Genomic DNA, 21525 nt, shown 5'->3' on the forward strand with positions numbered 1-21525 from the left:
GAAGACCTAATTTCCAAAACTTTCAGCTACGTTGAATAAAATGGCTATCTTCAAATTTTGATTCGATTTGTTTGGGGAAAAGGTGGGCGTGAGAGGGGAGTTAGTTGCCCTCAAATCACTTTCGACTATTGGGAAGGGCACTAGCCCTTTGATTTTCCAATCGAATGAGCCCTTTTTCAAGTTTCTACGACAAAGATTTCAATAAAAATCTTATATGCCCCAGGGCATAACTTATAACCCTTGCCCTGAAGACTGTGGGGTGGAGTGTCCTGCTCAAAGGCATAATTTCTTGAACTTTAAACTGCGTGGAACAAAATAGCTATCTAAAAGATTTGATTGGATATGTTTGGGGATATTGTGGGCGTGGAAGGGATGTTAGTTGCCTTCCAATCACTTTCGACTATTAAAAAGGGCACTAGTCATTTCTATTTTCAATCGAATGAGCCCTTTTCGAAGTTCCTACGACAACTTCTTCGATACAAAGTGCCCTGATCTAAACAACAGCAACAACAACAAAAATAATACATTACAAGTTGGGCTCAAAACTCCTACGCCTTCCCAAGTTCAGAACATAATTTGCACTTTACTGAAAAAAATACAAATGAATGTGCGTTGTCAGTTTAATATACATATACTGATATTTAGTAATCAAAATGTTAATAATATTTTATTTATTAAAGCTATAAAAGTAAAAAAATTTATATTTTTTTCAGTAAAGTGAAAATTAGGTTTCTGGTCTTGGGAAGGCATAGGGCTTTTGAGCCCAACTTATGTTAATTTCTGCTCGTTTTGAGTTTGACTCAATCATTTATTGTAATTTCTGTTCGTTTTGGGTTTCATTTATTTATCGATTCTGATTTGTGGTAGTCTCACGCTTGGTAGATTATTCGATTTTATATTTGCTCATTTTTTGTTTAATGGAGTTCTTCATTTTTCTTTGAAAAACTTATTTTGTGGAAAAATTTTTCTTTAATCAATTTTGACAAAAAGACGCCCCTGCTGTTTGTTATCATATTTTTCTTAATATGTTCTGCTTATTTTACACCCACAATTCTTCTCCTTAAATTTGACACCCACTACCACCTAAAACTGCCTGATTGTACATAGAAGTCTTTTTCATAAAAATTTATATCATTTCATTTTTTCATTTTCACTTGTTCATTTTCATTTGACTTGGAAAAATCGACCCCAACTTTGCCCCTCTCACCATGATTTTGAAGAAATTACGCCACTGCTGCTTTTTTTTCTACGTTTTATCTTTTGCTGATTTTGCTATGTTTTGCTGATCTTTCACCCACATTTCTTCTTCTTATATTTGGCGCCCACTACCATCTAAAAGTGCAAGGTTTTTTTCCTTAGAAGTTAGATCATTTAATTTTTTATTTTTACTTGGTTATTTTCATTTGACTTGGAAAAATTGGCCCCAAGTTAGCCCCTCCCACATGATTTTGACGAAATGCCCCTGCTGTTTTTTATCATACGCTTTATCTTGTGTTTTGCTGATTTTTCACCCATATTTTTTCTTCTTAAATTTCACCCCACTACCACCTTAAACTATATAATTGCATATAGAAGTCATTTTCACAAAGAGTTCGATTCTTAATTTTTTTTTTCTATTGTTTTAAGACATACATGGTTTTTTTAATTTCTATTTCACCAATTCAACCAGTAAGGTTTTTCTTAGTATTCTAAATTATGCAAGTCCAAATATAGAGGCTCAACCTCAACCAAAATATAAGTGAATAAATAAATCTTAAGGCGACTGAAACTTAAATTGAATATGCAACTCAAGCTTGAAACGAACAAAAATCTCTGCAAACAAGAGTTTGGGTTTTGCCACCTTCTTTCACTGTAAAATTCTAAAACCTACTGCATCATTGGCACTTTACTGAAAATGAATTATATTACAAATATTTTCTTTTGTACTTATTACAACAATGAAAATAAACATAAAAATTAGAGTAGAATTAAATTTTGAAGTGATAAGCTTTCAGCAACTAATATCATTATATATATAATATTCAGTTTAATTTTATTATTCTTTCCAAGACTGTTCAAGACAAACATAGTTTCACTGCCAACAAGAGTTTCGATACTGCCCCCTTTCTTAGCTGTAAAAGTCTAAAGCGTACTCGGTCATTGGTCCTTCACTGAAAACAAATTATATTACATATATTTTCTTTTCCAGTTATTACAGAATTTAAAATGAAAATAAAAATTATAGCGAAATAAAATCTTGAACTGATCGTCTTTCGACAATTGATATCATTATATATCAAATATTGACTTTGCTTTTATTTGTACTTTCCAAGACTCTTCGAGACACATACAGATTTCAGTAAAGCTACAATGACGCAGTAGGTTTTAGACTTTTACATTGAGAGAAAGAGGCAAAACCCAAACTCTTGTTTGCAGTGATTTTTTTTTCGTTTGAAGCTTGATTTGCGTATTCAACTTAAGTTTCACTCATTTTAAGATTTATTTATTCGTTTATAATAGCACATATTGTACCATTTATAGTACCTATGATTCATTTGTATTAGTAATTGATGCATGTTTTTTGCTAATAAACCAACAAAGAGAAAAATCTCTAAAAAAACAAAAAACACCCTAGACTGGGTTCAGTTGAGGTAAAATGAAGAAGCAAAAAAAACCCAACGCAAATACTTTGCCTTTATAAAAACGAGGTGTCTTCAGCACGAAAGAAAAACAACAAGAACAAGATAAAAAAAAAACGAGATAATAAAAAAACCCAATAAAACCACCACCAAAAAAAAAAAAAGCAAAAAAAAAAAAATTTAAAAATGGCGCAACATAAAACACGTTGAGAAAAGATGCTAATATAGATTTACTTCAGTGTGGACATCAGAGTAACTGTTACTAATTAGTTACTCTGGTGTCCTCACTGAAGTAACTCTATATTAGCATCTTTTCCCTACGTGGATCAGTTTGGGCCAATTGTACATTTTTTTTTTTTTTCTTTTTTTGTGGTGGTGGTTTTATTGGTTTTTAGTTTTATCTTGTTTTTTTTATATTGTTCGTAGGTTGTTCTTGTTGAGGATAAGAATCCCTTTCTTTTAACAGGTAAAGTTTCCGCGTTGTTTTGTTTCTGTTGTTTTCTTTGATGTACCCGGAACACAGTCTCGTTTGTTTGTTTTTTTTTTAGAGATTTTTCTCTTTGTTGGTTTTTTGTAATTGCTGGCCAGTTAGGCTTAATATCTTTCATGTTTTTTGCTGTGATTTTTTATTTAATTTATGTTTACTTTGGGTTTCATTTATTCTTTAATAGTAATTTCTTTTTTTTCTAGTTTGAATTTTAACAGGTATTTGTATCATTACTTATCTGAAGTTTAATATGGCCTTTACTTTTCTTCAAAAAATTTCTTTTTCGAAAAGTTCATTTAAATTATTTTTTTTCATTTTTGATTGTAAAAGGTTTCAAGTTTTTAGAAAATGTCTCAGTTCAAAATAAATTTTTTTTTAACATCACTTTCATCTAAGTATCAAAACTAGTATCAAAGTATCAAAGTAAAGAAATCATCTAAGTAAACAAGGTATCAAGGTAAACAAAGTATCAAAGTAACAATAAGCAAGTTCCGTAACTAAGAGCCATTTCCCGGGGCTGGGGGGAGTTCAAACCAGAAAAAATATTTATATGGCCATTGAATTATTTTGAACAAAATAAATATCTCAAAATTTTGATCGGATGCCCGTAGGGAAGGTGGGGCGTGGGCAAATTTCCTATTGATCACTTTTGACTCTTAAAAAAGAACTAAAAGTTTAAATTTCCAATAGATTGAGCGCCCTCCAAAGTTAATACGACCAGCCCTTGCACAAAAAACGTATATTCTAATAATGGGCAACTTTCATAAGTTATAACCCTTTCCCTGGGGCTTATGGAGGATTTCTCAACACCTAAGTTATAGAAATTTGAATTTAGGACTGTTTTGAACAAAAAGACGATTTCAGAATTTTTATTAAATGCATTTGGGTGTAAAAGACGCAAGAGATGGGGCACAATAAATTTCGATTTCCGATTGAATGAACTTCCTCCAAAGTTTATAAGACCACGCCTTCCATTGAAGCTTTATATGTTAAAGATGGGCTGCTAGTATAATTCCCCCAAGCCTGGGAGCCATTTCCTCCAAGCCTGGGAGGGGTAACCCGTAACCATAGATATTTGACATTTGGACGATTTTGAACAAAATGGCTAACTCAAAGCTTTGATCAAAAATATTTAGAAGAATAGGCATGGGGGGGGGGGTTGCCTACCGTCTTATTTATCTTGACTTATAAAAATGGAGCTAGAACTTTCAATTTAAATAGAATGAGGCTTTACCAAAGTCGATACGATCACCCCTTCAATAAAAAACCTTATATTTGAACAATGAACAGCTTGCTTTACTTACATCCCTTACTCTGGGGGCACTGGGAGGTTTAGTCAACCCCTGAGGAATAATTATTTTAATTAACTCACCTCTTGACTATTTCGGACATAATGGCGATCTCAAAATTTTGATTGGATAGACGCAGGAGTTCCACCAAAAAGCGTACATCGCATTCGTGGACTTTAAGGCTGCCTTCGATTGTGTTGATCGCCGTTCACTTTGGCTGATACTAAGAACTACGGGTCTACCCAAGAAATATTGCTCACTCTTTGAAAAGCTGTATGAGGATACAGAAAGCTGCGTGAAAGTCAATGGAAGACGCAGTCCCACATTCGCAGTGAAGACTGGCGTCCGGCAAGGTTGTGCCGCCGCTCCCGAGCTTTTCAACTGCGTCATAGACCATATTATGGCCAGCACAATGAATCGCCTTCAATTCGGTCTTCAGTTCGGAGACCGGGTACTCTTTGATGCTGACTTCGCCGACGACATAGCGCTAGTTGCGAGCACCGTCGATAAGATGACCAAAGCTCTCCAGTTGCTTTCAGAAGAAGCCTCGAAAGTTGGACTGAAGATCAACTGGCAGAAAACCAAAGTTATGCTCCTTGAGCCCCCCACGTCCCGTTTTACTGTAAAGGAAGTCAACATCGGAAACAACCGAGTAGATGTGGTTGAAGACTTCACTTACTTGGGATCTATTCTGTCGAATGATGGCTTGATCACAAAAGAGCTTACATCTCAAATTTCCAAGGCTTCATCACTTGTTGGGAGGCTTAGCAGCATCTGGCGAAAGCCAAACATAAGCCGATTTACCAAAATGCGCATCTACAATGCGTCAGTCAGAACCGTCCTGCTGTATGGAGCGGAGACGTGGCCAGCTGCCAAATCTATCCTCAGCGCTGTCGATGTCGCTCAGACGAAACATCTCCGAAGAATCGAAAGACTTCACTGGACTGATCTCGTTAGCAACCAGACTCTCCTATCACGTACGGCTCAAACTCCTTTCTCAACGCAACTCGCCCAGCGGACTGTTCGGTGGTACGGCCACCTCCTTCGCATGCCACGCGATGCCCCAGCACGGGTCACATTTGACTTCGACTTTACCCTATACGGATGGAAACGACCCAGAGGACGCCCACACACTAGGTGGAAAGACAAAGCCGATGAATTCCTCACCCAAGCCCACATCCCGGTGGAAGAAGCTGCGATCCTGGCAAGTGATAGGTCAACCTGGAGGTGCCTAGTCTCATCGTTCTCTACGCCAAACCCTCGGCAGGAGCCTCAAGTCAAGTAAGTCAGTCAAGTCATTTAGGGAAAAGAGGGAGTCGAAAGGGGGAAGAAGGCTTCATGCCCTCCAATCACGTTTGACTCTTAAAAAAGACATTAAAATTATTATTTTCAATTGAATGAGCCTCCTCCAAAGTGAACACCACCCCTTGCATATGAAGTGTCTCTGGAGAAACCAAATTGGAGCCTTATGGCCTTGGGGTTGGTGGGGAGAGGCTAATTGCCAATGGATCATTTTTGTACTCTTAAAAAGGGACCTAGAACTTTCAATTTATAATCATTTGAGTCCTCTCCAAAGTTTGTACGACCAAATTTTCGGTAAAAACTTTATATATCCCGGGGCATAGGTTAAAACCTTTCTCCTTGGCTTTTTTTTTTGGGGGGGGAGGGGGCTATGTTGACTCCAAAGTTTTGTCATCAGATCATTGGAATATTTCAAACAAAATGGCTATCTCGAAATTTTGATCGCATGCATTTGGGGAAAAGAGGATGGGTGGTATATGCCCGCCGATAACTTTTGATGACTCTTAAAAGGGTAAATAGAAATTTCAATTTCCAATCAAATGAGTCACCTCTGATGTTTATACGACATCCCCTTACATAAAACCTTATCTGCCCCAGGGGCAAAATTACAACACTTCCCCCGGGCTCTTGGGGGCTGTGTTAACCTCTGAGTGTTTTTTATTTGATCTTTAAACTATGTTGAACACAATGGCTATCTTCATAAAACCTTGGAAGATAGCCTCAAAAATGGCTATCTTCCATAAAAACTTTATATGTCCCCAGGGTATAAGTTACAACCCTTCCCCGGGGCTCTAGGGGAGAGGGGTTATACTGATTCCAATATTTTTTTTTATCTTATCGGTGGACTATTTCAAACAAACTGGCAATCTCATAATTTGGATCGATGCATTTGTGGAAAAGAGTGTGTGTGTGTGGGTGGGGAGGGGGGTTGATTCCTTTCGATCCCTTTTGACTTATAAAAAGGTAACTAGATCGTTCAATTTCCTATCAAATGAGCGACTTCTGAAGTTTACATGACCTCCCCTTACATAAAAACCCTATTTGCCCTTGGGGTATAACTTAAAACACTTGACCCCGAGCTCTGTGGGTTTGTGTAGACTCCGGGGTTTTTATTATCTTATATTTGAACTATTTTTAACAAAATTGCTTTCTCAAAATTTTTATCGGATATTTTTGGGGAAAAAAGGGCATGGGAAGCTAGCTGACCATCGGTCTTTTTTGACTCTTTAAAAGTGAACTAGAACTTTCAATTTCCAATAAAAGGAGCCCACTCTTAAGTTTATACGAGCGTACCTTCTATAAGAACCATATATGCCCCCAGGACATAACTTGCAACGCCTGCCCCGGGCCTGGGGATTTGTTTCGACCCCGGATTTTTTGTTATATGATCTTTTCTTTATATGAATTTGCCATTTGGAGTTTTTTTAAATGAGTTTTTGCTATATGGATTTTCCGTTGGGAGGGAGGTTTCTGGGGGTGAACTTTCCAGAGGAAATTTTAAACGGGAGAGAATGTGCCAGGATTCATATACAAGATTCTTTTCATTGTCATACTTTCTATTTTGCGACCCATTTTATGTATGGATATGTTCTAGGGGACTTTTACGGGAAAGGAGGGGTGTAATTTTAACTGTGAGGAACTTCCCACGGAGGAGTTTTCTGTAAGGGAATGGAATCTATCATGGAAGATGAGCCAGTTTCACCGGCATCATTTGAAAAAAGATAAGAAATTAAATGAAAAAAAAAGTTTAGCGCCAGCGTACCGTAAACTGTAACAGCAAATGTCGTTTATATAGAAAGTTGTTGTAGAAATTTTAAAAGGGGCTCCTTTGATTGGAAATTGAAATTGCCCTTTTTAATAGTCGAGAGTGAGTGGAGAGTAATTAACCCCCCTCTTACACCCTCCATTTCCCCAAACACATTCAATCAAAGTTTAGAGATAGCCATTTTGTTCAACGCAGTTGAAAGTTCTGGAAATTATGTATTTAAGGATGACAAACCCCCCAGAGTCCCCAGGGCAAAGGTTGTAAATTATGCCCTGGGGCATATAAGATATTTAATGATAGAGTTGTCGTAAAAACTCCAAAAAGGGTTCATTCAATTGGAAATTGAGAGGGCTAGTGCCCTTTTTTAATAGCTGAAAGTGATTGGAGGGTAACTAACCCCCTCTCACGCCCACCATTCCCCCAAACACAACCATTCCCCCAAACCAATTTCCAGTCGAATGAGCCCTTTTCGAAGTTTCTTCAACAAATCCTTCGATACGAAGTGCCCGGATATGGAGGAAAAAAAAAATATATTGTGCCCACATCGTTCTTTACTTAGGCAGCGCTGTCGCGCTGCCTATGATCATGGAGGAAGGGGCAAAGTAGGGGCCGATTTTTCCAAGTCAAATGAAAATGACGAAGTGAAAATGGAAAAATGAAATGATATAACCTCTTATGAAAAACAATAATGGAGTTTTAGGAGGTAGTGGGTGCCAAATATAAGATGAAGAAATGTGGTTGAAAAATCAGCAAAACATACGATAAAATGTATCAAAACAAACAGCAGGGGCGTCATTTTGTCAAAATTATGGTGGGAGGGGCAAGGTTGGGGCCGATTTTTTCAAGTCATATGAAAATGACCAAGCAAAAAATAAAAAACGAGATGATACAGCTTTTTATGAAGAGACTTCTATATGCAATTATGCAGTGGTAGTGGATGCGAAATTTAAGAAGAATAAATGTGGAAGAAAAATGTGCAGAACATATGATATAACGTTGGACAACAAACAGCAGGGGCATAATTTCGTCAAAATTATGATGGGTGGGGCAAAGTTGGGGCCGATTTTTTCAAATGAAATGACCAAGTGAAAATAAAAATGAAACGATATAACTTCTTATGAAAAACAATCATGCACTTTTAGGTGGTAGAGGGCGCCAAATGTAAGAAGAAAAAATGTGGGTGAAAAATCAGCAGAACATAGCAAAATCAGCAAAAGATAAAACGTAGGATAACAAACAGCAGGGGCATAATTTCGTCAAAATCATGGTGATATGGGCAAATTTGGGGCCGATTTTTCCAGGTCAAATAAAAATAAACAAGAAAAAAATTAAAAAGGAAATAACAAAACGTTTGACAATAAACATCAGGGGCATAATTTCGTCAAAATCATGGTGGGAGGGATAAGTTTGGAGCCGATTTTTCCAAGTCAAATGAAAATGACAGAGCAAAAAATAAAAATGAAATCATACAGCTTTTTATCAATTTTTTTTCTGAGTTATTTTTCACGATATAATTTAATGATAATAATATCATCCCCGCTGCTGGGGGTTGGGGCTAAGATTTTAGAAGACTCTAAATTTCAGCCGGGGGAAAAACTAAGGTTTGGGGAGGCTTTGTCTCCCGCTTGTCCCATAGCAAATTAGGTCCCTTCCAAACAGCATAAGAAAAGTTAGCTTTCCTTTGAAGGTGCATATGACTTTCGGAATCAACAGTTAGTTAATTTTTAAGTTTATACATACGAAAAGAATTGCTGAATTTGACGTGTTAAAATTGTTTATTTATTTTCACGGCTCACGTGGGCAGCAGTGAAAAAAAATGTGACACTGCCTTACAAACCTCCTAAGTAAGAAGTAATCACAAGAAAAACCTTAGAAAATGGTGGGTTTCAGGTATCAATAGACCTAAGTTCGACCTTAGGGGGCAATAAATTATTTTACATTTATGTCATTTAACTTCTCCCACTTCTAGCGTGTCTTGAAGTACAATGCCTCTTCCCTTAGAGCATTAGAACTCTTGGGGTCGATCGCTGAGCGAGAGCATTCCTTCTCAGAGGCTGCCAAATCTTATGAAGCTGCGTGGAAAAGATCGAAATGCACCAGCCTTTCTGTTGGTAGGATGATTTTTTTGTTTTGTTTTTTTTAATTTTAAAGGGTATTCAATAACCGTCCAGTTTCTTCAAAACTGGTTTATAGTTTTTTCTTCGTTATTTTTAATTCCCCTTTAATATGGTGATCCTACTTGAAATATGTAGGTTTATATCTCCACCCTCCCCTTCCCTCTGAAAAAAGTTTGATTGATAATAAAGTCACTGAGAAAGTATAAATTTAGAAGAAATGGGTTTTTATTTTAAAATACACCTATTTCTCTCTACTTTTAATGAATGTGTCTATTAAACTTAGGAGGCCTTATTAAACTTTCTATTAAACTTATTCTCGTATTAATTTATTAGCTATTTTGCTTTTGAAAGTAACTGGTTTGAAAACAGAAACACTGTTTCTTAAAAATTATAGAGACACCATCGCCCCCGACCTTGAATGAGGACTTTCCGAAATACGATTGTCCAGTACCAAGGAAAAACACCAAACACAATACAGTAATTTCATCGTCACTGTTTCACCCAAAGGTTGTGTCTGTCATTTTCATTCTTCTGAAACAATTGCCAAAAAAGAGTTTTCTGAGCTGAATTCAAAGGAAGGATAAGCAGGGAAGGATATTCAGTAATTTTTAGGACCTCATATTCTTGAAGACCTCGTTGATCCTCCTTCGACAACAGCGTAACAAACGGTTTTTCCCAATTACCTCAGAAGTGTGAATTTTACGACATAGCAGATTTAGTAGATGAATCTGACGGATGTCTGATTAATGCGAGCAAATTTCATACAAAAGATATATACTATCTATACAAAGAATATTAAAAAAGAAAATGATAACAAAATAACTAAACATGTTACCAGTCAGGGCACTTCAGAGACACAAACACAAATAATCCTTTAATACTTTCGTTGCGTGTCTTTTGATATGGAACACCCTTCCTGATTCGGCTCGAGAGTGCCACTCCCTTGGCACCTTCAAAAGAACTTGTAAAAAAAATTTGGTTTCCATATGATTAATTTTTCCTTCACTAATATAGTATTATCCATTTTTATTGTTATTAAATAAAAAAAAACAAGTTTTTTTTAACTGAAAGTAAGGAGCGACATTAAAACTTAAAACGAACAGAAATTATTCCGTATATGAAAGGGGCTGTCCCCTCCTCAATACCTCGCTCTTTACGCTAAAGCTTTTTATTGTTTTAAATAATAAAGTTGTGTGACAGATTCAAACTTTAGCGTAAAGAGTGAGGTATGGAGGAGGACAGCCCCTTTCATATACGGAATAATTTCTTTCCGTTTTAAGTTTTAATGTTGTTTGTTATTTTCAGTTAAAAAACTTTTTTTTTAATTTGATTTCTAAACGTTTTTGACTTACTACAGCTATGATTTTGGCTCACCGTGCATGAATAATTAAAACGAAATTTGCATATTAATTTTACTTTTTTGGCTAAATGGCTTTCTCGAAATTTTGTTCTGACGCAACTTGCGAATTAACTTACGTAACGAACTTCTTTATTCCTATGCTTTATTATGCATATTAGGGAGTTTGCCCCCTAGTCGACACCTTGCTCTTTACGCTAAAGTTCGAATTTTGTTAGAATCACAAACCCCTGAATCACAAAGGCCGGTTAATTAGAATTGATAGCTCTTTTGAAAGTACTAAGAAAAACTTTAGCGAAAAAGGAGAGGTATTGACTAGGGGGCAAACCCCCTCATATACGTAATACTTTCTGTTCGTTTTAAGTTCTAATGTTGCTCCTTACTTTCAGTTGAAAAAAAGCTATTTTTTTTATTTAATTTCTGATCGTTTTATAAATAATGCTGGGAAAGCCGGCGCCCCCTTCATAGAAATGTCCCTTCCTCCAAGAAAACATCCTCCATGGAAAGATCCACCCTCATAACCCCCTCCTCCGTCCCCCCCCCCCCGCCATCAGAAAAAAATCCCTCCTGAAACGTTTTTATACTTCCCATTAACCAATACTATATGTAAATAATCTGCAAAGTACATAACTTCCAGCCCTTCCCCCATGAACTGTGGGGGATTAAGTCATCCTCAAAGACATATTTATTAGATTTTTGACTATGCTGAACAAAATGGATATCTCATAATTTTTATTGGGTGACTTTTGGTATTGGTGTATATAATTTTTATTGGTGACTATCTATTATTGGTGAGTCACCAATAATTTTTATTGTGTGACTTTTATTGGGTGACATAATTTTTATTGGGTGACTGAAATTTGGGGATAAATTTTCATCAGAACTCTTTTGTTTCACTTATCCCAATCATATCCGATCCTACTGTGCAAGAAAGCTGTGTATGAATTTTCTTTCTAAGAACCTCTGAGTTCTTCACCGTTCTAAGAATATTTTGGCACGCATATCCCAATCCGGTCCAATTCTCTTGTGCAAGAAAGTTGGATATGATTTTTCGTTCTAAGAACGTTTTGCCATTCAGATCAATTTTACCCCTGAATAAGTTTTGTATTTGGCCAATTGCAAAATAAAAATTCTTGCTATTTCCATGGGATATTAAAACCCTATTTGTAACGTTCCAGAGGATCGAACTTAGAATCCATAGGCATTAAGCGTGAGTAATAAGATCGACTAGGTACGATTACAACCTTTAAGTGAGAATTTTATTTAGTGTCAATCGTTGTTTTCTAGATTATATTCACCTCACTCCCTTTGATAAGATATCTCGACTTGTATTGTCATTTTCTAAGCCAATATGACAAACACATAGAAACATAATACAGTCATACTGTTACTATCTGTTTTCTATGTCTTCTGTTTTCTTCTGCTTTCCTTTCGCTATCTTTCTGAACATGGAGCGGACAACAAACATTTTTTTTGTCCCTGTAGAACTCAATTAATCACTTACCTCCTGTATCCCTTCTTCCGAGCACGAACCTTCTTAAGACATTGTGATCTTACTGTACTGTTTCACCAACAATATAGTGTTAAAGTCTCCCATTTTTCTTTGGGACTTCGTTGGTTAGAGCCTCAAGTTGTTGATGAAAAGCTTCAACTTCTTCAACAGAATTTGATCGATCCGGGCCTTGCAAATGTTGGATGTTGGATGACAAAAATGTTTTGTATAATTACTCGTGACCGAACAATCGTAAGGCTGTTTTCCTCGATTTTGAAAGTACTCCACACTCTCAGCTTCCATCTATCTGACTATTTAATCCATACCTGGACTAAGGTTTGATTATATTGGGACTTAACTACGCGCCAATGGGCCCAGCACATGACCATTGAACAGTCGGGTAGACAGACTCAGTAGACACAGGCCATTGAACAGTCGGGTAGATTGTAGAGGGTAGATTTATCAAAATACAAAAAAACAAAAACATTGCTTGAAATTGTAAAAATTGTGTAAAAATATCGCATGAATTATGAGATGTAGGGTGGACGAGGCCCCACTTCTGCATACGTGGTGGCGAACTTGCGATGAGATGGGAGGATAGAAACATGAAAAAATTATTTCTGTTCGGACTTTCCTTAGGCACTTTTTTATCAGGCATGAGGGGATTCCCATTCCCTTAGTACTGATACAAGATCGTATCCATGAGTATTAAGGACAATACAGTAATAGTACATATTAATACAGAAAAGGGAAGGATAAGGGACCATTGAACGGTCTCTGGTTTTTTTCTTAACTGTTTCATTCCCGCAATTCGGAATCACATTTATATTTAAGAGAACACAGGAACCGGTTCCAACCATGGTCTACATCTCCCTAACCTAAAGGTAGACCCCGGCGCCGCGCCGATGAGGGACGACCGGCGGCGGCGAGGCCAAAAATAGCGCGCCACGCCGCCCCGCCGGTAGGACGCCGGTGGCGCCCTGCCGGTATGATGTCAGCGGCACGCCACCGGCGCGATCAATGTTGGCCGCAAACATTAATGTTTTCATCAGTCCTTCTCAAATTATAGCTTAAATTTACAACAGATTCAAGCCTATTCATGAGTCCAAAAATTCACAAGTCGCTGGCTGGAAACTGGACTTCTTCGTTATTCATCAAGAGAAGTAGAAATCTGGTAGAAACGAAATGGCTGTGTCGTTTCAGAACCCTTGCATAATACGTGCAGTTGAAGTATCTATTAGCTATGTATTCTTAACATAAATAATGATCAAAATTAGTAACTTTTTTCATCGAGCGTTACTGCATACAAAACTTCAAATACCGCATCATAAAATTCGTCAGTTATCTGGGTAAAAACTTTGAATATAACTTTGAACTTAGAAGCTTAATTTTTTCATAGTGCTCTTTGCCTATATCTATTTTGTCACCTTTAAAACGGTTGAAATGGGCGACTTTGATACTGATTATTTTGTTCTTTTTGCTCTTTTGGATTCCTAAAATGCCTTCTTGTATTAAAAATTGGTTTTTAATAACAACTTAAAAAAAATACATTTTAAAGTTTTTTTGGCTTCTTTATAGAATATATGTCATGTAGGCTAAGGCTGAACTGCTGCTTTTTTATTGCTTTTGGCTTCTCTTTTGGATATTCTTCATTTTTTCTTTTGGGGATTCATTCCAAATTATAAACTGATAAATACCTAATGTCAGTCAAATTATAAACTGAATCTAAAAGGAGTAAATTTATCAAATTGAAAAATGCATGATGAACACTTCACATGAGAACACTTCAATCAGAATGAAACAAAAAACACTTAATGGTTTATTCGGTATGAAGAAAAATGAAGTGCCAGCTATTTTCTTAGGTAAAAAATGAAAAGCTCATTCGTTTTAAATGAAATTAAATGAATTAATAAACAGACTGAAGTAGCTCCAGGAAGATGTTGAGATTTTCATCCTAGTTCGTCACTTTTAATCCAAGCAAAATGTTAGGACACTTAGTATCAGTTATTGAGTTTAAGCTTTGATTTCCAAAATGCTCACAAAAATAACCAAATTTAAAAAAGTCGCAACAATAAGTCACCTGTGGTCAAAATACTCAAAGACTCCTCTTTGATCCCCATTCACCCAGGCTCAAAGGCTCTGCTTTAGTCATTTCCATGTAAATCTCCAGAGTTTCTTTTTAAGATGACTTCAAAACGGAGTTACGGGTATTTAGCCTTTTTTGCTTTTTTTCAAAGCTTTGAAAAACTTGCTTTAATATTCAAAGTGTTATATTTTTCATATTTTGAACATTTTTGGTAATCATTTGTTGGGTGATCGAATTTTTTAAACCACTATAGATACGTAAGGATGTTGCAACATCTAGTATCCTGATGTCATAAAACTGTCAAAGACTCCTCCTTAAACCTCCCAAATTGAAACCTGGCCTTTTAATATAACTTGGGCACTGGACCAAGGGCGCTATTGTCACTCGATCGCGACGTTAGGTGGGGATGTCGATATTGCTTTCGTCACACCAATTGGTTTTAGTGTGAATCTGCCTGGTACTTATGAATGAATGTTTTCAAAGTGAACCCGTTTCATTAATAAGAAAAAAACGGGTTGGACGTATATGTCCCTTTCCCATTGGACAATAAAAGCATGCTAGTGCTGTATCAAGTATAACTCACTAAAATCTTGTTAATTTTTGTCAACTTTTCAACTTTTTGGCATCCCTGCTTTCAATAAAAAAAATCAAGGTACTATCACTGAAATATAATGACTCCCTATCCCCCCCCCCTCGGGATACAATCTTGATAGGATGCCATCTCTGCTTTAAATAAAAAAAAATAATTAACTTATTGGAACCCCTGCTTTAAAAAAAAATCGAGGTATTATCATTTACATAATATAGCTCACTACCCCCCCCCCCTCCCCTCTGGATACCACCTTGATAGGATGTCGTCTCTGCTTTAAATTAAAAAAATTAACTTTTTGGGATCCCTGCTTTCAATAAAAAAATTTTTGAGATATTATCATTTAAATGTAATACGTCCCTATCCCCCCTTCCCCCCTCTGGAAACCACCTTGATAGGATACCGTCTCAGCTTTCATTAGAAAAATAATTTACTTAATAATTAACTAGGTCACTATATGGTTCAAACAAACACGCAAAATAATGTTAAGCACCTTAGTGATCCTTGAAAAAAAATTTAGGGTATGAATAAAGGGGTACAAAGAAAACAACAAAATTGTCAAAATTATTCAGATATACCTCAAATTATTGAAATACTGATTGAGACTCGCCGTGGCATTCAATAAGATCCAAAGAATCTAATTAAAAGGGAGTACACACAAAAGCCAATTTAGGCAAATAGCCTATGAGAAATCGCAAAATAACGAAGACAATAAACAAGTCCTAATGGGGGGCCCTGGGTCTATCAAAATATTTCAATGGGTTTCCAGGGAATTTGATATCATTTTCTTCTGTCTCCACTTTAAATGAAAAAAATTATTAGCTGTTTGGTGTCCCTGCTTTAAAAAAATGAGGTATTATCATTTAAAAATGATAGCCCCCTACCCCCCCCCCCCTATAAGCAATAATTTACAATTTATTTATGAATCACATTTTTGGGGTAACTTACGGTTCGATCTTTAATTCCCTAACCTTGTACATAGCTTAGTCTATAGCTAAATTTTTTCTCAATACAATTTTTTTTTTGAAGGGGGGGGGGAGTAAAAATGTTTCAGAAAGAAGATTGTATTTTCTATCAGGCGTTTAAAAATTTAGTATTAGACATTAAGAAAATCTTATATAAAAATAGCAAAAGAAAAAAAATCTGCAAACTTACAATTCAGCTGTAGAAACAATCTGTCGGCTGTCAATTTCAAAATCCAACTGAAGGCTGAAGCTGTATAGTAGTGAATGCGTTCTTTAATTCTATTCAACTTGAAAATAAAATTCTTGACTACGAATGATGTAAGAAATAGCGATTGGAAAACTGCATTCGAAATGATTTAAACTCATTTCATAAAGACCATATTCTTTTTGTCAACATATTAAGAACTGTGTATATTGTAATATTTGCAATTGCATATTGCATCTGTCTGGTTTTTATGCAAAGTAAAAAAAGAGACGAAAATTAATGAACAATAGAGTAGCGAAGAATTATGGTATGCAAAGTAATATTTGGCAGAGAAAGTCACTGGTGATAAATCGCTAGGGGTGGCACCGTGATTGCGTGATTTTCGGGGATTTGGGGAACCATTTTTTTTTCGGGGAAATACCCAAAAATTTGGGGATAGTGCAAGCCCTGCTTGATTTCTAATCAGGAAAATCAAAATACTAAACCACACGAGAAGGAAAAGCTCCGACTTTGCGGTTGACGCAATAAAGAATTGCCGCAAAATTAATTTAAAGTCGACCGAACGCTGCCGCCTCTGCCAGCGGCGGCGTGCCGGCGGCGTTCCGACACTTCGGCGGTGTTCGACCAGGCCTCTCGTCAACGGCGTTCGGTCGATCTGCCGGCGCGGCGCTGGGGTCTACCTGAAGGTGCCTACATATATGCAAAACTTTCTCTCATCCACCATCTGGTGATTTTCTGAATGGCTTGGGGGAGGCCCAGACTGAGAAATTGACTTAGTAGGTACACAGACTCTGTAGATCCTCAGTAGGTTGCCGCTTTGTATCATAGTTGTCGGATTGCGGTTTGAAGACAGTTATCTAAATAGACAATACCTAAGACGAGTTGGCAAACAATTTGAGACGTTATACCTTTGGACCAGTACAGTTTGAAAAAAAAAAATCTAAACTAGCCATGTTATGAAATTGGGAAGTCAAGTCATTGTAGAACTTATGTCGTAAATGCGAAATTACAATTTCGAGAATAGTTTTGTAAAAAAAAGTCCAATTGGAAACTTGGCTTTACAGCTTTGAATTTTTAATCAGCCTTACAAATTTAGCGATAGGATTGACTTTATGACTAAAATTACAATTTACCTTTACAGAAGTAAACCAAATATTCCCCCAAAAGAAGGAACTTTTATCGTAAGGTAAAGTGAAAACAAACGGTTGAAAAGAAATTAGATTTTCGTCACAACCTAATTAAGTCTAATTGGCTAATTAAGTTTATTTAAGTTGAATCTACGCCTAGTTTCTCGAGTTTTCCTCCCCATAGGCCTAGTCAAAGATTTTATGTGTATATGAAACAATATGTAGTTGAACTTAGACGTACTTGAAACAACCTCATTTCAAACTCAACCTTAAAAGAACAAATCTCAAATGCTATGTAGGTGAATATATTCTTTTTTTTTCAATCTCCCCCCCTCCTTGCTACATACATTACGTAAAGCTTATATATTCGTTTTTGAAAATTCATTTTGTGTATTCGATTTTTCAAAATTTCTCTTGGTGTTTTTGCTATTTATTTTATATACAACACATTTTATTTAGCTAGACTTTAAAGTTTGTTTGTGTTTTTTTTTGTGTTGTCATTCCTCATTTTGTGTTTTCTCTTTTTTCTATTGTTTGTGCTTTATTTCTTCATTTTGTCTTTACTTGACTTAAAAGTGAATCCGGCTCTATTAAAGCTTGCGAAAGACTTTTTTTTTAGAAAAAGCTTTATGTCTCATTTCGGACTGAATATTTTTAGTCCCAAAAGAAAAATAATTTTTTAATAAAAATTTCAGGTTATCACCTTGCAAACTGCTTGCTGAAAGCCAGACGATTCACGGAGACTATCAACCTTTGTCAAGACCTTATGAGAATACAGCCCAACTTTCCAAGACTTCAGAAAGATATTTACGAAAAAGCTCTAAATTTGATTCGAAGCTAATGCTTCTTTATTTAATTCTATGGAAATTAAAATCTTACTGAGAAGTCCATCTAAAAGAGGCGTATTTAGACAGTCCGAGGAATTGTTTATTTAGTACTAAAGGATATTTCAGCTGTTCTCTGCCAAAACCTAGTTTCTACATTTTTCAAATTTTCTGGAAATTCTTTTGTGACGGGAGGTAGATGATGATATTGAATTTTGTCAATAACTTTCCAGAAGTATATTTTTACCTTATTTTACTACTACGTTTGCCGCTGCCGGACATAGATATTACGTTTTGCGACACAAGTATATCGGTACTAGGTTTTGTCTGTGGAAAACTGCTGGGTGGAAATGTATGACCATTCCACTACATAAGGAGATGTGTTACGAAAACAATTCTTACATCATAATATGACAAATAACTCTAGTTAGCATTTTTTCGAGCGGGAGAACCTTTATCTTCACTTCTTTCACTTTGTTTCTAGTTTTTTAATCACATTTTTCAATATTTATGTCAATTCTCCAAGTCTTGAAAATCGTTTTAAAACAAACACCCAAGAGCCATCTAGCTAATCTAACCCAACCAAACCTAACCTAACTTAACCTAACTTATCAATATTTGCCTATTAATATATTTTTTGTATATGGCAGTGATGGTGTTTAACTTTCATATATAGACTATTTGAAAGCGGATAAATGCAGTCAAATCTATTTTTATTTTTCACAATTTTGTTAAAAAAAATTGTACAACAGTGAAAGAAGTGACGATAAAGTTTCTTTCACTGCAAAATATGTCAAGTAGGATTATTTTGCATATTATGAAGTAAGAATTGTGTTCTTAACATGTCTCCTTATATAGTAGAATGGTCATACATTTACACCAATTGCTGGAGTTTTTTTCCACCCGGTTGGTGAAATGGTACAGCATCAGGAAATATTTGACGCTGTCACTGGGCTTGCCATGGAAAAGGCTCATCCTTAATATAAAATTGATGTTATGTGGGGCTGTTAGAAGACAGCTGTTAACTGATAACTTGATAAATTTATATCTATTTAGCTTTGGCAAGTTCTATTCTAAATCCAGATACTATGTCCTAAAACTTATAATTACTTCAAGAAATTTCAATCAGGACTCAATATAAAAGAAACTTACATTAAAATTCAATCATTAAAACTGAAAACAGTTTTTTTTTAATTTTTCAAAACAGCCGTTGAAGTAATGATATTAGGGCTGTTTTAAAAAATTAAAAAAAAACTCTTTTCAGTTTTAATGATTGAATTTTAATGTAAGTTTCTTTTAGATTGTTTTTTATTCTCTTCGTTTGTTTTGCTGAGGACGGCCCTTGGATATAGGGTCGAAATATTCATTTAAAGTTGCGTTCCACTGTCTTGTATTAAATTTTCCTTGTTGTTCTACTTATTTTTTATAACCAATAATATTTTCTGTGTATTTATGTAGTGAATTACTTGAGGAGCTCGGACACATTTAATTTATTTAAAAAGCATTTTGATGCAATATTGGAGGATGTAACTCCTAAATTTGGCCAATGGGTCATTATTGCCTGTACCACAATTACTAAGGTATCGATACCCATTTTGTTAAAACTGATCATTTATATGAATATTTTTCAAGAATTTCTGGTAACTTTAGAAATTGAGAATCTTAGGACGCACCGAATAAGGAGGGCTGAATCCCCGTTGTGTCAAGAATGTAAGATGACCGTTAACACAAAGAGACATCTGGTAGAAAAACATTCAGATAGGAATGATTGCTGGCTGACGCAGGTCCATATGTTGAATTTTAAGCTGGACAACATAGTAGGGAAAGTAAGAGGCCAATTGCTTACATAATATGTGGTAAGAATGGGGTATGGGATTCATTCTGTGCTTTTGTACACCCTTCCTGCTTAACTTCCCCAAATGTCTCTAGATACCCATTTAGAGCTGGGTCAACTCTGGCTGAGCCTACAGAGTCAGGCCACTAACCCCGTACGAAAACAAATGGCTGGCTACGCCAGGGATAGATCACGTGCCCCTTGAACAAAAGATTCCCAACCCAGCATGCAAACCACTTCGCCAGGACGGATTCAGATGAATGTGGAGAAGGAATGGCAGGTTTCTTCGGTTTATCGTATAATTTCCCTTCATCTAGAAGATTTTCTTTTCAGTATTTCTGCAATATGAGTACTGAGGAATGGCCAGCTCCCCTCTTACTGCTAAAATCCTTTAAGCCTATTTAAGTCTCTTGTCTAAGTGCTTGCCTGCACAGAGGTGGGATGGGTGGAATACATAACGTAAGAACAAGTTTTCCTGGGGGATCTTCCACCTCAGCATTGTGCAATGGTTTGATTCGAATCTCGCGAATATTGATCAAAAGGCCCCAATGGAGCTTCTAGAATATATGAGCTTCTAAAATCACCAGAATGTAATGGCCTCTCCGAATAGTCCCAGGGGGAATAGCAGAAGCCTTAAATTTATATTTAAACGTCTAAATTTTTACATTTTTCTGCAAGAGCTCGTTAAGATTATCATGGAAAAGAGGGTCCCATGTCCTCAACCCTCTCTTATTTGAGAGGAAAATATTTGAAATAAGAGCGCAATAATGGCAGTGATGGTGTGACAAGTTTCCTCTTATTGTGAAAATATTTAAAATTCTTAAGGCTCCAAAATACCAGGTAAATCCCGAGTACTGCTTTGGTCGTCAGGATCGAGAAGGTACAAAGCAATTTTGGGTTTTAATGGTCTCAGAAAGTTGGGACCTTTACATCACAGAGTCGCAGTAAAAAACATAGTACACCAATCAACCATAAAAAAACTATTTTTTATATAATTATCGAACATAAATAAAGTAATGTAAGGTAATTCGTATGTAATAACAGAAAAACTCTGTTCGGAGAGGAGTAGGATGGAGGGAAAGGTAAGGGAGGGGTTGAAGTGGAAATGCTGATTCATCCAAATAAAGACTTTGACTACTTTTTATGTTCCAAAATATCTTCCAAATCAGAGGCAACGCTGTAGCGTTGCCTATAGTAAAGGCAATACGGTTCCAATGTTTTATTATTATTTAATTTTTTCCCCAGAGGCAATTCATACGGAAGGGGTTACTGCAAAAGCGTCCAAAGGGGATCATTCGATTTAAAATCGAGAGTTATCGTGCCATTTTTTATAGTCGAAAAAAATTTGATGGCCCCTAGCCCCCCCCCCAAGCCCACCATCTCCCCAAACACATCCAATCAAAATTTTGAGATAGAGATTTTGTTCAGCATAGTTGATTTAATAGAAAATACAGTTTTGAGGAGGGAA

At 36.1% G+C, this 21525-nt stretch overlaps 1 protein-coding gene across 1 annotated transcript in view; it reads left to right on the forward strand.

Annotated features, from left to right (window-relative positions):
* Nucleotides 1–18277, forward strand: part of LOC148939853 (tetratricopeptide repeat protein 21A-like) — a 274902-nt gene extending 256625 nt beyond the window's left edge. The window contains exons 20-21 of the mRNA XM_089105983.1: nt 9431–9572; nt 18095–18277. Coding sequence (XP_088962109.1) covers nt 9431–9572; nt 18095–18240 — 288 coding nt within the window. The 3' untranslated portion in view covers nt 18241–18277. The remainder of the gene's footprint in view (nt 1–9430; nt 9573–18094) is intronic.
* Nucleotides 18278–21525: the final 3248 nt, after the last annotated feature.

The sequence above is a fragment of the Artemia sp. Qi Xiang Cuo genome, chromosome 20, assembly GCF_049724085.1.
Source record: "Artemia sp. Qi Xiang Cuo chromosome 20, ASM4972408v1, whole genome shotgun sequence".
In the NCBI taxonomy this organism is placed as follows: Eukaryota; Metazoa; Arthropoda; class Branchiopoda; order Anostraca; family Artemiidae; genus Artemia; species Artemia sp. Qi Xiang Cuo.